Genomic DNA, 19,162 nt, shown 5'->3' with positions numbered 1-19,162 from the left:
ATTTATTTGCTCATTGTTTGCTAAATTTGCTAAATTAAGCATCTTCAATCGTACAAATGGCTAAATGACCTAATATGCTAATATAAGGCATTCAAAAGTCATATAAAGACCATGATGAAATGTAGCATTCTACTAGGTGTCACTAGTAACATTAGTGTAATGTTCAGTGAGGCACACATGCACCAGATCGCCAGAACAACAACCATTTATTGCAGGTTTGAATGATCTCACAACAGGCACAATAATAATAACAATAACACTGGATACTGTTTGACTCAATGCTAAAACTCAGAACGCCTGACGTTACTTCCTGTCCACATGTCCAGAACACACTTATTGCAGCACGCACTAGCAGAAATCTTATTTATGTCTTAAATGGCTTATTTTCTCTGATTATGTCTACTATATTGGCTAATACCAGTGTGAGGGTTACTATATTTCCTGTCTAGTGGGCTCTAATAGCGTTAAAAAACGTATTTAGATGGTCATGAACAGGTTTTCTATGCTATAAGGAATCCTACTTTGCAGAAATTCACTTATCACGGTCGGGTCTGGAACCAATTAACCCTGTTAAACCGCAATGTGGCGGCGGTGGTTCATTCAGCAGGTAGAGAAGAAACCGTAAGGTTGGAGGTCCGATCCTTACTCCCACCACCCAGTTCCGAGATTGTGTCCCTGGGCAAGACACTTCACCCACCTTGCCTCCAGTGCTGCCCAAACTGGTGTATGAATGTAAATGAATGTTTGGTGGTGGTCGGACAGGACGCCGGCATGAATTGGCTTCCACATTTCCGTCAGTCTACCCCAGGGCAGCTTTGGGTACAGATGTAGATTACCACCACAGGTGTGTGAAATGCTTTGGGTACCTTGAAAAGCACATCTGCATTATTATTACGATAAACGAGGGATTACTGTATACCTTTCCCAAGATTAGAAATGTAATCTAATAATTAATATTGCATTGTTCTATTTGTTTTTATTTGATTCGCTACCTCTGTTTCATGCATGTCAATTTAAAATGCGTTTACCACAGCTTTCCTTTATTCTATTTGCAGTTGACCAGGTCCTTCAGTCACAAGACCTTCACTCTCCTGTCCTACCGGTGATGCCTGATCTTCCCACTCCATCCGTGGTAGATGGTGAGCCCACCCTGCAGAGTGGAGATCCAGACTTATCACCTGCCACTGTAACTGTCGCTCCAGTTGTTAGTTTTATTAATGGCAAACATGAGATCACGCTCAATCCGCTGGGTCCCGAGGACAGAGAAGCCAAAGGTACCCATATTGTGACAAATGTGACAACTTTCGAAGGAAGTGAAGAAATAACTACAGTGTTTGATTATGGATGGCCCGACCTAACTTTCAATGGCGTAACTGAATCAACAAATGGGATCCTCTCAAGCACAGAAACACTGAACCCGGATGACCCTGACTATGATATTATTCCAATAGTTGAAACAAAACCTCCTCAAATTTTCCCTGAACATGAATCTAGAATGACAACCACAGAGGGGATGTGGGATGTGACAACTACTTCTGCTCAAATGCTTCCGACTGTATCAACAGCTGAGGCACACATGACCAAAAGAGCAGAGCGCACCCAAACAATAATAACAGACAAAGAAACCTCTTCTGTCATCACCGCCACTGAAAAAACGGAGGTTGGCAAGTCAGAGGGCACGCCCACAACTATGGAGAGTGACTCACAAGTGACTCAGACAGAAAAGGCGGAGGATCGAGCCCCATCTCCCTCTGCAGCTGAACATCACACAGACAGATACTTTGCTGAGACCACAGTGGAGGAAATAAAAAGCACATACGCCCCTCGAGCTGCTGAAGACTCCTCTCAAGGTACTCCACAGTCTCTGTACCCATCCTCGACTAATGATGCTGATGGGAAAACCGCAACAATAAGCTCCACTCAAGATAGAGAGAAAAAAAAGGAAGCCCATACCGCTGAGGAATATGCCTCCAGCACAACAGTTCCCACATCATTAAGGACTTCAGAGTTCCCTGAAGGAACTACCAAGGCTGAGTTAACACCTGATGGTGATGTTGAATCATTGATATCAACCTCTACCATATCTGAGCCTTCAGCGGGTACAGAGACAAGTCAAGTAGGTAAAACAGGTAATCTGACTGATGGGCTATTGATTGAAGAAGGCTCAGGGGATCAAACATTAGATGGATTGACAATCAGACTACCCTCACATACCTTCCCAGGAGTTGTGACTTCTTCCTCAGGTTTGCACTCTACACAGTCTGAACAGTCTACTCACGAGAGTAAAGTAGATACAGTCACAAGTGTGCACACTGGGAGTCATGAAGATGCGATTGCAACTCCTCCATCTCATGAATCGATTACAATCACCACTTTACCCTTATACAGTACCACTGAATTTAACAAAACAACAATAGCATCTCTCACTGAATTTGCCAATGAGTCCTCCCCACAAAGTGCTTCCCAAACAATTACACTGCAGAGCCAAAAACTGGACACAAGGAAGGCAACTGCTGTGACATCAACTTCTCCACTCTCTAGCAACTCGAAGCATGATGAAAATATTCCAAACGCAGCTGTACGAACCACCAGTGATGCTAAAGATCATATTCAACCTTCGACAGCAATCCCAGACACAAAACCATTCCATCCGTTTGGGCAAAACCCAGACAATCAAACATTTGCTATGACATCAATAGAAAATGCAGTGACCCCTAATATGGGGAATGTAGTAACAATGACAGCACATCAAGAAACAATCTCTATCACTGAAAAAGCAGACACAAGCTCTGGACGTTTCATAGTCACATCTCCAGTGTCTAACACAGAGGAACATACAACATTGTACAAAGGCTCAGAGAAGCCATCGGAGACAGTTACAACCGCAGACATGTTTCAAACAGAAGAACCTTCCTTAGAACATCATGCTTCCACTGTTCAGACAATGGATACAAATGATCTTTTCACATCATCTGATGTAGATGGGTCTGGAGAGGACCTTCTACAAATGTCCACACAAATTATCCCAAGTACAGTTTCTACTTATAGCACAGAGGCCTCAACAGCAGCCACAGAAAGAGTTGAAATCTATGCGACTAAAACGGCCACACGGGAATTTTCAGTAACTCCTAAAAAAAACGTGATAAGCACAGTAACACCTCCAAGTATGGTCAGGAGCAATTTCTCGACTGTTTCAGAAACAGGGGATACAGTTACTCCATCCATACTTGAACAGGAACTCATGAAGAGGATAACGAATCAGACAGAAGAACCATCAGTACTGACTCCTGTTTCTGATTATGGTGACGATATAAGCAATGAGACGACGATGGTTGAATCAGTTCCTTTCCTTAGTGGATCAACCATCAAACCTGGTACAGGATCATTGGTCACTACCACAAACACAGAAACCTCTGGAGATAACATTGATGTGTCTACCGAAGAGTCAAACATCATACCAGTATTTAGTACAGAGACATCAGCAGTAACAGCAACACATCAAGATGGAACAAATAACATTCCAAGAACATCTGCCTCTTCTACATCACCCCTAAATACTGAAAAAACAACTTTGGGATCTTTGGAAATACAAGAGACCGGTGAAGTATCCATGTTCACAGAGGCAAGCTCTACTTTGCCAACACCAGATGAAAACAGTTCAGGTGGTCAAACGCAGACAGCTTCTTCTACATCCTCTTTGTTGTTTAGCATCAAAACATCTACAGTGCTGGATGGTGAAAAAACAGAAATTTCTGCCACAGAGCCAACTGTTTCATACATTGAAGATGGAGTGAGAAGTGTGAGTACGATGGTTAAGTCTGTTCCTTCATTAAGTGGCTCGACGAGCCAACCACATCTGGTATCATTCTTCACTACCACATTCACAGAGAGTTCCGGAGGCAGAACAAATGAGTTTACCAAAGAGCCAAAACGCAAAACAACTGTTTCTTCGATCTTTAGTACAGAAACACCATCACTAACAACATCCCACGAAGACAGCACAAATCTCATTCCAAAAACAACAGTTACTGCTGCATCCTCCCTTTACAGCACTGAGAAAACAAATCCAATATCTCCAGAAATGCAAAGATTCAGTACAGGTAAGACGGATGAAGGAGTATTAACAACCAAGAACCATATTCTGAACCCAACTGATCAAGATGGTTCAGGAGACAAAAACCAGGAAATGTTTCTTCAGATGTCTTCTGTCACTGCTGCTTCGACACTCTACACCACTGAGGCACTAACAGCAGAGACTGTACCATCTACTGTGTCAGACATTAAGGTTGAAGATGCGAGTACGGAATCCATTGGATTTGTCACTGTGTCAAGTATGACACCTGAAACCAAATCATTTTCAATTAGTAGAAATGTCACAGAAGGTTCTGGAGACACTGCTGATATTATTGGAGAGTCATTAATTTCTACAATTACCACCACCTCAGTACTACCACTCACTGACGCCGCAGCAATAACGGCATCTCATAAAACACCTTCTGACGACTCATCAGCACCACCAGAGACAAGATCGGCTACAGAGACCACAGGTGAACAAATGACTGAGATGCCCACAAAAGTCCCTCCATCCTCAGAGGGTTCCTCATTTTTTAGTACAGAGAAACCAACAGAGCTGCTGGTCTATGATGTGACAAGCACAATAGAATTATCTCCAAGTGTTTCTTCTATTGTATCCTCTACAGTTGCAGATATTGTGAATGAAGGTATGGTCAGTGAAATTATGATGGTTGAATCTGTTCCCTCAGTCAGTGGACCAGCCATCCAACCTGAAATTGCATCATTTTTCACCACAATAGAAACAGATAGTTCTGGAGACATAACTGATGAGTTTACTGAAGAGTCAAAAATCACAAGGCCTACTGTTTCTTCAGTGTTTAGTACAGAGACACCAGCAGTGACAGGTTCACATAAAGATGGAACAAGTAAAACACCAGAAATGACAGTTACTGCTACGTCATCCCTGGACAGTACTAAACAATCAACACCAATGTCTGCTGAAATGCAAATGGCAGTCAAGACTGATAACATGACTTTTACTAACATCTCAAAAAGTCAAGCTGGTTCTGGTCATCAAACTCCAGACATATCTTCTGTGATCACTATATCTACTCTCTACAGCACTGAAGCACCAACAGCAGAATTTCCAAATGAATCATCTGCATCTGGCATTGGCTCAAGCACGACACCTGCAACAGAATCATTATCAGTCAGCACTACTTTCACCGAAGGTTCTGGAGATGAGCTCACTGGAGAGTCATTCATTTCAGCAACAACTTTTTCTTCAGTGTTTAGCACTGATACCCCAACAATGACAACGTCACATGAAATGCCAACACAGACCCCTGCACACACAAGTCAGACTGACGTGTCATTAGTAACACCTGGAAATAGTTCAGCTTTCCCAGACACAGAGGAAGACCGCTCAGGAGAGCAAATGACTCCTACAGCTTCCTCAATGTTAAGAACAGTAAAAACAACAGAACTGCCCCTTGAGGATAAAGAGACTTTGGCCACAGATTCATCCTTTTACAACACTGACTCCCCAAAAGAAATGTTGCATGAAACAACAGAAAACAAAATACCATCAGTTACACAAGAACCTTCAGTTTCCATGAGCTCTGATGTGACAACTCCAATATCAACATTTCCAACTGCTTCTTCTATGGTATCATCTACTATTTCAGATATTGAGGATGAAATTATAACCAGTGGTATGATGGCTGAGTTCCCGTCTTCCTCCAGGGAACCAACTATGAAGACTGGAGTACCATCATTTTTTACTACCGCAGATATAGAAAGTTCTGGAGATGGCAATGGTGAATTTCGTGAAGAGTCAAAAATCCTAACTCCTTCTGTTTCTTCATTATTTAGTACAAAGACTCCAGCACTGACAGCATCCCGTGATGATGTAACAAGAAACCTTTTAAAGACACCTGTTACTACTTTGTCATCCCTCTACAGTACTGAATCAACTCAAGTGTCTTCTGAAATGCAAGCATCTTTAATTCCAGCTAAGACTGAGGAAACCTCACTTCTGATTTCTGTAGATGAAGGTGGTTCAAGTGAACAGACCCAAGACAAATTAACTCAGTCATCTCCCAGTGTTACATCTACTCTGTACATCATTGGAGCACCGACAGCAGAATCTCGTGTAAGATTATCGACTTCTCCAGAGACTAAACTTGGGAACACTGAGTTAATTCCATCCCTCACTGGATCAAGTATCTCACCTGAAACAGAATCACTGTCATTTGTTAGTACCACTTTCTCTGAAGGTTCAGGAGACATCACTGTTAATCCAATGACTGAGATGCCCAGAAACGTCACTGCATCTCAAGCAGCTTCCTCCACAATGCACATAGGAACAGATACCTACAACAAGAAGATACAACCAACAACACAACTGCCTCTTGAGGAAAACAAGACCACAGGTTCATCTTTATTATATAGAACTGAGTCACCAGAAACATTGTTGAAAAAGACCACAGAAAGCCTTGAAACAAAATTCCCATCTGTTACTGCAGATCCTGCAGTTTCTCAACACTCAATATTTATATCTCCAAATGTTTCTTCTGCATTGCCATTTACTAATTCAGACATTGATGATGGTATCACAGGCAGTGAAAATATGATGGTAGAGTCAGTTCCTTCTTATCATAGAGCAACCTTGATACCTGGGACGGCAACATTCTTTACAACCACAGAGACAGAAAGTTCTGGAGGCATCATTGACGATTTTATTACAGAGTCAAACATCAGAACAACTGCTGTCTCTTCCATGTTTAGTGCAGAGATTTCACCTGTGACTACATCACATAAAGATGTAACAATTGCTATTTCAAAACCATCAGCTACTGCTACTGCCCTGTATAGTACCATGGAAAGTTCAGTGTCTTCTGAAATTCAAACATCATTAAGTACAGATAAGGCTGGGAAAGTGATGTTGACAACAGGGGCAACCTCTATTCAGACCCCAGCAGATCAAGATGGTTCAGGTGATCGAACCCCAGACACGTTCATTCAGACATCTTCTGTCATTACTGCTACTCCCTCCTTCACTGAGGCGCAAACATCAGGACTTCCTAATGCATCATCAACTGTCACAACAACTGAGATTAATAATGTGAGCACTGAGTCCATTCCATCTTTCATTGGATCAAGTATAACACCTGAAAAAGAATCATTTGCCAGTGCCACTTTTACAGAAAGTTCTGGAGACACAGTTGATCTCACTGGAGAGTCGTTCATTTTAGCCACTGCTTCCTCTTCATTGTATATAACTGACATCCCAGCAGTGACAACATATAAGGAAATACCTTCTAAGCAAACGAGTGACTGGTCAGTCACACCAGGAACCGGTTCAGTTGCAAAGACCACAGGTGAACAACTCACAAATATGCAGAGCAAAGTCACTGCATCTCCAGCAGCTTCCTCCTTGTTTAGCACAGAGAAAAAAACAGAACTGCCATTTGATGAAAAGGACACTGTTGCCTCAGGTTATTCCCTATACAACACTGACTCAATGCCACATGAAACAACAAGCAATGAAACAAAAAAGGCATCAGTTACAGAAGAACATTCAGTTTCTGTGGCCTCTGTCCCAATGAGCACTACAATGTTCCCAACTGATTCATCTATTATATACTCCGCTGTTTCAGACATAGATGATGGAATTCTGAGCAGTGAGACTATGATGGTTGAGTCTGTTCCTTCCATCAATTTCTCAACCATCCAACCTGGAATGTTATCAGTTTCCAGTAGCACAGACACAGATGGTTCTGGAGACAGTACTGGCTTCAGTGGAGAGCCAACAACTACTGTTTCTTCAATGTTTCATACAAAGACACCAGAAATGACAGCATCATATAAAGATGAAACAAGCACATTCTCAAAAACTTCAGCTGCTGAAGTTTCATCTCTCGAAAGTACTGAGGCATTAACAAAAGAACCTGCTGTATTTTCTACTATACCGGTAATTCAGGTTAGCACAGAGTCAATTTTATCTTTCACTGGATCAAGTATGATACCAGACACAGAATCATTATTAGTCAGGACGAATGAAGGTTCTGGAGCACTCTTTGGTCTTACTGGAGAGTCACCCATTTCGACCACAACTTCCTCTTCAATCTTTATCACTGACATCCCGGAAGTGACAGCAGCACCATCATCACCACAGGAGACAATTCAAACATTCCCAGAAATGGAAGAAGAGAACTCGGGTGAAGAAATAACACTGTCTGCATATCCTACTGCATCCTCATTGTTTAGCACAGAAAAGCCAACAGAACGACCACTTGAGGAAAAAAAAAATGTCCCCAAAGGCTCATCCTTGTACAGCACTGACTCCCCAGATGCAATGTCACATCAAACAACAGAAAGCCTTCAAACAAAGTTTTCATCAGTCACTCCTATCACTACAACAGACACACAGACTTCAGGAGATATTAGTGATGAGTTTACTGCGGAGCCAAATATCGTCAAACCTACTGTTTCTTCAAAGTTTAGTACACCAGCAGTGACAGCAGGATATGGTGGTGGAACTAGTGACTTTTCAAAGACATCTGTTACTTCTGCATCATCTTTATATAGTACAAAGAAACCAACTACAGTTTCACCTACTCTTTCAGTCTATGAGGGCATTGATGAAAACAGTAGTGACACCATAATGGTTGAGTCCCACAGTGGATCAACTATTAAAACTGGAATGGTGCCGTACTTCACTACTCCAGACACTGAGAGTTCTGGAGACAGTACAGAGGAATTCTTGAAAAAGTCAACAATCACCACTGTTTCATCAATGTTCAGTACTGAGACACCAGCAGTGACAACATCACATGATGATCAAACAAGCGCCGTTTCCAAAACATCAACACGTGTGTCATCCATCCACATTACTGATAAACCTTATTCATTCTCTCCTGAAATACCAAAGTCTGTGACTTCAGCACAGATAGATGGACTATTGTACACAAGTGGGACAAGGCTTTTCCCAACCTCAGGTGATCATGAAGGGTCAGGTGATGAAACCCCAGATCCTTTTGCACAAACATCTTCCCCATCAACATCTTTGGTCTCCATCACAGAGACAGCTGAAGGAGTAGAAAATGACCAAGCAACCAAACCCATGATGTCTTCATACTCAAATGAACCACCTGCCACTCCCATTTCTATTGTAAAAAGTTCTACTACAGAATCTTTACTTATAACGCCTGTTTTGTCATTCACTCTTCCAGACATTGAGAGTGACATTAGTAGCCAGACCCACATTGTGGAATCCATTCCTTCTCACAGTGGAACAACCATTAAATCTGAAATCATTCAAGATATTGACAGCTCTGGTGACCACACTTTGGACTATTCTAAACTCCGATCAAGTGAAACAACCACTGTCTCATTCATGCCCAGCACACCTACGCCAGTAACAACAGGATCAAATGACTATGTTGCTGTTACTGTAGTGTCTACGTCACACAGCACAGAAAAAATAACATCAATGTCAACTGAAACACAAGAAACTGTTAAAACAAGTCATACAGAAAAAACAATAGCTGCATTTGGATCAACAACAGATGAAAAGATAATCTCAGATGTTTCCATCGAGGATAATGTTATTATAATAAGCCCTGCTGCTTCACTCAGCCCTGAGAAACAAACACCAAAGCCAAGGATGCACACGTCTGGTTATGTGGAAGGCTCTACTGAAGCAACTCATAGGTCTTATCTATCCAGCCTGTCTGCATTGCCAGGAACCACTGCTGTAACACTTCCACAGTCAACAGTCACACAAGCTCAAAAACTACAGAGCACTGAAAAACCTTCAGTTATTCCAATCATAAATGAATTTGATGCAACTTCTGCAGTTATTCTGACAGAACACAACAGCTCAAATGGGCAGACAACTGAAATTTTAACAGAGGAATCATCTGGCTTGCCTTTTTTGCCAACTACAGACAGCATAATGGAACACAGCAGCCACTCTGCTATTGTGATTGGAACCTCACAGGAAACAGCCACTAAATCTCCAATGTCCCTTAAGCCTTCCATTCAAATAATTGATGACACAGAGCGTATTGATGAAAACCCAGATTTGACCAAAGTCACGGGGCAAAAATCTACAACCATCTCTTCAATGTTTAGTACAGCAAAACCAGCACTATCAACGGCATTCCATGCAACAAGTGCAAGTGACAGCTCAGAACTTCTGGTTACTACAGAGTCTTCCCAGGATAGCACTGAGAACTCAACTGTACCTGCTACAGGTAAAACAGAAAAACCCATAGTAACTCCTGAAACATTATCTATGTCCCTCTCCACTGCATTCACTGAAGAACCTCCATTTCACCCTGCCGCTAACATTGCAACGACATCTGTATACAGCACGATGGAAGATGCAGTGACGATCATTTTACTTACCAGTACAACAGATTCCAACACAGATGTTACCAATGTCGAAGAGGGCTCTGGAGCGACACACTTTACTTTTGCCAGCACCAAGTTCCCAGCCCTTTCAAAACACAGCATCAACACTGACATTAATTCACTTGAATCCGTGCCTCCCACAAGAACAACTGTTGACCCTACCAGCACAGCTTCCGTCCTAGACTCACTATTCACAAATGAAGAAGGTTCAGGTCATTTACCTAGTGCTCCAGTTACAACCATGTTCAGCACAGGGGAACCCAAATCAACAGTTTCTTCCGCTGAGGTTCATACTGAAAAGACAGCAAGCCAAGTTCTTACAGAATATGTAATATTTACAACAAATAAGCCACCATCATCTGAAGCCCAAACAAATACCGTTGTAAAACCTCAAGTGACCTTAGTGTCTTCTCTGTTCAGTACTGAGAAACCAACATCAATGCCCTCATTTGAAAGTAAAAACACATCCCCCTTATCTTCTGCAACAGAACAAAGTCAGATATCTGAGAGCCAGAGTGCTGGAAGCTCAGAAGATGCCATATCTGCCGTCACAATTGAAATCCCCCAAGAAAAACCAATGGAAGAATTATCTGTAGAGCAAACGACCTTGTCAAGACCCACCTTCAGACCATCAATCACATACGCACAGGTTGAAGAAGAAAGTTCAGGTGATCCCCATATATTTGAAGGAACTCATCTCATGGTAACCCCCAGCTTCACTGTGTTAACTACAAAAGAAACCTCTACTTATGATGACATGGAGTTGTCTGGGCTTTCACCTGAGGATGACTTAGAGACAAGTTCAGAGGGATCAGGTGGGGATATACCCATTGATACAACAGATGAGACGGAAACTGACAGGAGTACATCTGATTCATCAACACACCCTAGCAAACAGCCCACCAAGGAATTTGTGTCATCAACTAAATCTCCAAGTACAAGTGATGAGATTTACTTTACTGAGCAAGGAAGTGGTGTCTTCACTGATGATTCCACAATGGAAGAAGAGAGTTCTGGTACTGACCCTTTTAGCATGTCAACATCTCTGCCAATAGCAACATCCTCAGTGCTTGACACGACTGTAGCATCCACAGTTCAAATCACTCTTTCACCCAGTGCTGTTACTGAGCGCAGTTCAAGTGAGTATACTGACACTGAACCTGCAAGCAATGCAGCTTCTTCTTTGTACAACACTGTGAGCGCAACAGCGTTTTCACCTGAGACGCAAACAAGATCAGAGTATAAAGAAGAGGATGGCTCAGGTGAACATTCCCAAAATGTGCGCACAGATGTTTGGACTACCATGTCCTCAAAGACAGCATCCCATGAAATTACATCTACTGAAAATGAAACAACAGTTACAGTACCTTCTGTTCACATCACAGAGACCCCATTAACAGCAACAGCTGTGACTGCAGGGTCTTCTCTCTATAGCACAGTGAAGCCAACGGCAAATGTGGTGTCTTCTACCCAATCAGTTGTTACATCCAAAATTGATGAATCATCGTTAGATTTCACATTGGTAGAAAAGGAGAGTTCTGATGGCCAAACCACAGAGAATTTCACTGCCAATCCGTTTGTGATGACCATGACATTTGGAGAGGCAACGGGTGAAATCAAAACAGTTTTTTCGGCCACTTCAACCACAGATGAGAAGATTTCCTCACGAGAGATGCGATTAACTTCCAGCACCCCTGAGATGACACATTCTCCCATTTTTAGCACTGGTTCTGATGTAATAACTGTAGCTGAGGGTGCAACACAATCAGTCTTAACAACTCCCCTCCCCTATTCCATTGATGTTGACAGTGCAAGAGGCCTAACCACAATCATCCCTAGCAGTGAACACGATGAATTCACAACTGTGCCAACCCCAATTCCTTCAATTGTATATCACAGCATTACAGACCAACAGGTTGTTATCGTTACTCCCAGCAGCCATGCCAAGACTGACCTAAAAGAACAAACACCTACCATGGTCCTCCATGTGTCTAAATCATCAACCAGCAAACCAATTATCTTTACCGAAGATGCAAAAGATGAACACCAACTCTTTGCTTCAGTTACACAGGGTACACAAGAAGGAAGTCCATCTCCAGAGCTCATCACCAACACTGATATCATTATTGATGCAGATAACATTTCCATTGTCGCCTCTTCGCCATTTAACCCAACTATTCAGACAGAGGATGCCGCTGGTGTCACAGCAATTGAAATGACACAACAATTGCAGGTGACAGAAGAACCAGAGGGATCAGGAACTGATGCCATCAACTTTGTCAATCCTACACCTGTAACTTTACACGCCTCGACCACCTCTGAATATTCCCCATCCACATCCGATATTACAGTAACAGCCACCAAACACACTGAAACATCATTATCTCAAACCAGCCCAGCTATGACTGTCTCAATAAAATCAAGCAATGAAGTATCATATAACAACACAACACCACACCCAGATTCCAAGCAAGTGGATGATGATGACAAAAAAAAATACTTTCCCACGGCCATTGCAACCACAAGTTCCGATGTGAGTGCATCGTCACAAGTCTCTGGACACCCAGTCACTGTTGTACTACACACATCAGTGTCTACTGAGCCTGCTTCAGTCAAACCAACCAGTCAAGCATCTCATGAAGAGTCATCAAGTGGCTATGAATCAGATGAAGGTTCTGCAGTGGAAGACCTAATTAGCACTGAAACCATAGCAGCAACAGCATCAACATCCTCTGGATGGACCCAGGCAACATCACCAGCTTCTTCAATGTTGAGCACAAATAACCCTGAAGCTATTGATGAAACAGCCACAGATGAAAGTCTACAAAGTCCTTCATCATCTCTCGATAGTACAGGTACAGCCACTGCTGTACAAGATGTTACTGACATCTCAGTTAAGGAAAGGCTGACTGTTTCAACTGTGAAGCCTCAAACAATATCATATGCAGATTCTTCACCTGAGATTGGGAGTGGGGAGTTGGAAATAGTAAATGCAGCTTCAAGTCTCTACAGCACTGAGAAGCCATCTGTCACTTCCTTGGCTGATATTACTGAAACACAATCACATGACCACACCTATGTTTCAGAGCCTCCTACACAAACAGCGACTGCTCCTTATAGCACTTACCAGAGTCTCTCCACAACATTTTTATATCCTTTAGATGTGAAGGGTTTTGCTGATGAGAACGCAGATAAAACAACAGCTTCATTGACCAAAGTGACATTTGAGAGTGAAACTACTGTAGCAAGTACAGAATATACTCGGTCCAGCACGCATAATGATGAAACAACAAAGTTGGAGGAGGTAACGTTGTCAAAAACAGTTTTGCCTTCCTCTGATGGAAGAGCGTTGTTCCCATCACAGAATGACAGCACAGTAGACTATGTCACTTCCTCATTTACAGATGACTCGTTTTCTACATCAACAGGACCTTCTGTAGAAAGCACATCAAACCCTGACCCATTTATCCAATTTGTTACCACTTTTGTCCCATTACTGAATACTACCCTGTCCGAGATTTCCTTCCACCCGGCCAGGTCTGAGATTACATTCACTCATCATCCCAATGTTGCTGAAACTAGTGTTGTAGCCACAACAAGCCCAATGTTGCCCGTTGAGGGGTCAAGTCAGTATTATGAACCTAGTGGTGTGCCTACACAGGCATTAGAAGGATTAGAAGATAGAAAAGCTGAAGAATCAAGTTATGGACCTTCAATTACTGATGCTGCAATTACCTCACCTCATTCACATGAAATGGAGGACATCGAAGCATCGATCCCTCCTGAGGTTGAATCTATAACAACGGCTCCAGAAACTGTTCAGACTGCAAAATCAGAAGAAGAAACTGCTGAGACTGATTCATCTATGAATGTGCCATTGAAATCATCTCCTGAAAGTCCAAGCAAACAAAGCCTCCAGGAAACAACTGAATCATTCTCAGCACAACTTGATATTACTCACTCACCAGCATTATCATCACTGCCAAGTACTGCGACTCCAAACGTGGCTTCCATTTTAAATGTTACTGAACAGTTTGGCTCTGGGAAGACTGTGGATCAAACTGGTGAGCCAGATACATTTGATGAAAGTTCAAGCTCTTCAGAAAGTGGAGAGATGTCTGCATCAGCAGAGATAAGTCTTTTCACATCAACGGAAGAAGATGGTTCAGGGGTCACAATAACAAGCGTCTTGGATGCAGACTTAGCGAGTCCAACTACGTCATTCGGCACATCAACTCAGACACAGTCATCATATGAAGACACGTCTGACCAACTGTCAACTGAGACACCCATGACAAAGACATTTTCAACACAATCCCGTGATGTGACAAGCACTGTTGAGGCGCAAAGTTTTATTGAATCAGGATCGAGAGATGCTGATAGTGAGGAGACACAATACATGGACATAACAAGCACACAGGACCCTACTGGTCTGACAGTGTCTGGAGAAACTTCTACAGACCCTAAAACAGTAGAAACAACAGCGCCTGTAGAACATATCTCAGATGAAATCGTCTTTGCTGAATCTACTGAGACACCCATATATACATATATATATACATATTCGACACAGTCCCCGGATGTGACGAGTACTGTTGAGTTACCCAAGACACCAACTTCTATTGACGCTGGATTGACAGATGTTGACAGTGAGGAGACACAATACATTGACTTAACAAGCACACAGGACCCCACTGGTTTGACAAGTTCTGGAGAAACATCTACAGACCATAAAGCCGTGACCACAAGAATGCCTGAAGAACATATTTCAGATGACGATGCCCTTCCCGGATCAGTGCCATCACAGGAAAGTATTTCAGTACAATTTGTCACAACATTTTCTCCGCAACAAAACACAACACCCCCCCAGGAATCATTAGAGCAAGCACGTTCAGAGGTTTCACTGACCCATCGCCCTCACACAGATATCTCCTCTGTGGATGTATCACCAACCAGTTTTGTGTTTACAAGTCAGTTCAGCGAATCAACGACCATCCTTGCTGCTTCTATTTCAGCTGTTGATCCTGGATCTGCCTCTGTAGAACAAGCTACAATTGAACCTACCGATGAACAAGTTTCAAGTGGTGAAAAGACTGAACCAGAAATGATAACACAGTCTCCAGCTGACAACATTTATGAAGGTATCGGTGAGGAGACCCCAGATTATGATGTAACAAATCCCAACATAGTGGAGAGCATTCCACACGACAATGACAGGACAACAACGACCGAAGTAACAGTGCATACTACTAGTCAAGCTGCTAAGCCTTTTGACTCAGTCAGCAGCCTGGACGAACGCATTGGTACAACCAGCACAGAGAGTCTGTCCAGAAATGTAATGACCACAACAAAGCCAAAATCTGATGAAATCCAGACGGTCTTCAAGGTAGATGCTACTACCACATCTTCAAAGGTGGAGTCTGCTGAAGTTCACCGCACTTCTGTAGAAGAGGAAGTTCCAGAAGCAACAGAAAGACCTTCAATACCCCCCCAAGACCATAAAGAATTCACAGTGACACCAGTTGAACATCAAAGCCAGAACATATTGTCAGTTTCTTCAGTGACACCAACTCAGCCATCATTCTCTGGTAATGATGACAAACTAGACAGTGACATAACTACACAGTCATCTCTTAGCAGAGGAGAATCACCAATCAAAGGGGAGGACACAACTTTGCCTCCTGATACGGATCTTGATCAGGGCCACACCATTTTGGGAGTGGCTGTTGAAATTCCAGGTTTGTCATGCTAAATAGTGTTAAAGCCAATACAGTCACATGTTGGTTTATTTTTCAACTCATTTTTTTTGTTTTTCCTTTGTGTACAGGAATTAACTCTTGTACTGAAAACATGTGTCAGAATGGAGGATCCTGCTACATGAGTGGCAGCATTCCTGCATGTAGCTGTGCACCTGGTTACAGCGGTGATCATTGCGATACGGGTAGGAAATTGTCTTGGAAAAAGTTCTCCAAAAATGCTTTTCTTTGTAAAAATCTACTTTTAAAGGGCTTGAAAATAACTCTTTTTAATAGATATTGATGAATGCCAGTCCAGCCCTTGCCGCAATGGGGGAACATGCATTGATGGAGTGGCTTGCTTCACATGCGTTTGTTTACCAAGCTACTCTGGACTGTTTTGTGAGGAGGGTAAGTCTTATCTCCAAAATCTCTCCCTACCAAGAAGAAATTGTTTTTGTATGGTGTGACTGAATACACATTTTATTGAACATTAATGGATGGCTATTATTTGATAATGTGTTATAAAGAATATCCACACTCAAGATAGAAGTCCCACGGTCATTAGATGAGTCATAAACACATACAGTATCGCCTCACCTCAGTAACATTTTAGTATCTGTTTTGTATATATTTTCTGTTCCAAACACTCAAGTTAAGTGTATTTTTTATTTGTATAAAGGGTATCTTCTAGAATGGAAAGTATACAGGGAAGAGGCAAAAGACTGTAAGACGTTGCATTACAGATATGAATGAAAAATATTAACCATTTTCATTGGGTTTTTTTTTTCATTTTTTATATTGTTAATATATGTGATCTTAGCATGCAATTTTCTCTAAACACAATCTATTCTTTCTTGGTAACTTTATCATACTATAGAGTATTCCAATCAACAATACTGTACTTTTGGAACAATGTACTGTATTAGATATACAGTATCTGTAATGAGAATAATTTTGGTCAGAGCAAACATAAACTAGATATTTCTGACATTCAATGGAAGAATGCTGTTTTTCTTTTTATTCTGAGTCCAGGGTATTTTTTTAGGGTGTAGGCACTTTTGGCCTGTTTCTATTCTACGCCCTTCATTTTGCAAAAGATCACTCATCAGTGAATTACACTCAGACTGTGTACTCTATGCAGCTGCTGTCTTAGAAATGTTTGGTTAAACTGCAACCCAGAGAGATATAGGCCTTTGTGTTCCTCTGTTACTGCACTGAAGAAAACTCACAGACAGCTAACAGAAAGCTGAGATTTCCGTGTTAATGTTCAGACACACAGCATCCGTGTGATCAATATTGCTGTCCAATTGCTGGTCAAATCACCTTTTGACTTCCCCTTTTCTTACCAGCTAGCTCTCTTCAATGCTTATAGAAACTAGCTCAGTGCATTGTATTAAAAGTACTAACCATGTATAACAGTGAGCTTCGAGCCCCAAAATGTAGAGTTGTTAACACTGGATGCAGTAGAGAAGATATTTATGGATGCTACGCTAATATTCATGTGCTACTAAATCCCTATTGCTTTCTTTCCTTGCAGACACAGAGACGTGTGACTATGGCTGGCACAAGTTTCATGGCCAGTGCTACAAGTATTTCCCCAGCAGAAGAAACTGGGACACAGCGGAGCGAGAGTGTCGCATGCATGGGGCTCACCTGACCAGCATCCTCTCCCACGAGGAGCAACAGTTTGTAAACCGTAAGATTACTTTCTTGTCAGTCCGAAAACACCATTGCTTCAATTTCTGTACTTGAGCAGTCCTAATAAGGGCGGGAAATGCAATCAGCTGTCTGTTCTGGTTGTTAGGTCTTGGACAGGACTACCAGTGGATTGGCCTGAATGATAAGATGTTTGATAGTGACTTCCGATGGACTGATGGCAGCCCTACGGTAAGATAGGTTGCTCTCCCACGCCATTTTTTTCTCCCCCTCAACAAACATGGCAAAGCGACAGTCTAAATATTTGGACGTGGTGTCAGTGACAGATGTTCTCATGTAGAGAGGAACACCCTTTATTGCAGCATTGTGGAAGATGTTCCCAATGTGGGGCCCAACTATACATGAAGACGGCACTGGGAGTGTGTATATAGCACAAGTGGAAACCTGTTAGCAGTGTTGAGGATCCCTGTCACTAAACAGGAAAGTGACTGATTGCCATGTGCATTCATGTTGTATGGAATGATGTCCTCACTTCAAAGATGATTCCACAGATAGGAGATGCATAGAGGTAGCCAAAGGGTTTAAAGATAAGCACCTAGGCCACCTATTGAGAGCCTTTCTCAGCTAAGGGTGTGAGTGACACTCAAACCAGACAGGCGGAGACAGGTATACTATGGTATAGTAGTCCCCCCCACCGCCTTTCCTGAAACAGGCAGTCAGTCGCTGCTGGAAGGGCCCACCAGGCTGGAAGACAACACAGATGGACAGCACCTGTGACTGCCAGAAAGATGGACTCGGCAGTCTGGGGGGTCTGGGTGGGTGGTCACCCTCACCCATTTTAATATGCTAAAAATGCTAACTTCCATGTCTTTTCTTCAATATATTCATTGAATGATTTATAGAATAAGTAAGTATCGGGGCCACACTGAAAAAGAAACAATTCTCCAACCTGAATAAAATCAGAAGTTTGTGAGAAATCACTGAAAAAAGGGACATTTCAGGAAAAATGGGAATGGGAAAATGGGATTGTGTGAGAATTGTGATTCACATGTTAAAGTTGGACTTTTCTGAAGATGTTTTTCTCCAAATATACAACAAACATTGCTGTTTTTTCGTTTCCCTAACACTCCCTCATCATTTTCTTTTGTATTCTAAAGTTAGTTATTATTATTTTGAGGAAGATGCCGTCCTGCAGTGCAGCTGATGACATTTGTTAGCTTAAGGAGTGAGTGAGCCGGAAGTCGCTGTGTTTGTAAAGCATAATGACAGAGTAGCACGGCCCAGGGACATGACTTGTTGTAGAAAAGGGGGATGGGTTTTGGGGGTGTGGC

General features: G+C 42.2%; 1 protein-coding gene across 1 annotated transcript in view; it reads left to right on the top strand.

Annotated features, from left to right (window-relative positions):
* The window catches only part of LOC129180156 (versican core protein-like), a 38,232-nt gene that overhangs the window by 16,468 nt on the left and 2,602 nt on the right, over positions 1 to 19,162 (top strand). The window contains exons 8-12 of the mRNA XM_054774314.1: positions 1,056 to 16,175; positions 16,265 to 16,378; positions 16,470 to 16,583; positions 17,713 to 17,871; positions 17,980 to 18,062. Of these exons, the coding sequence (XP_054630289.1) occupies positions 1,056 to 16,175; positions 16,265 to 16,378; positions 16,470 to 16,583; positions 17,713 to 17,871; positions 17,980 to 18,062 (15,590 nt within the window). The remainder of the gene's footprint in view (positions 1 to 1,055; positions 16,176 to 16,264; positions 16,379 to 16,469; positions 16,584 to 17,712; positions 17,872 to 17,979; positions 18,063 to 19,162) is intronic.

This window comes from Dunckerocampus dactyliophorus, chromosome 4 (assembly GCF_027744805.1).
Source record: "Dunckerocampus dactyliophorus isolate RoL2022-P2 chromosome 4, RoL_Ddac_1.1, whole genome shotgun sequence".
Lineage (NCBI taxonomy): Eukaryota > Metazoa > Chordata > Actinopteri > Syngnathiformes > Syngnathidae > Dunckerocampus > Dunckerocampus dactyliophorus.
Note: the sequence above shows the minus strand (reverse complement) of the source record. Positions and strands in the feature narration are given on the sequence as shown.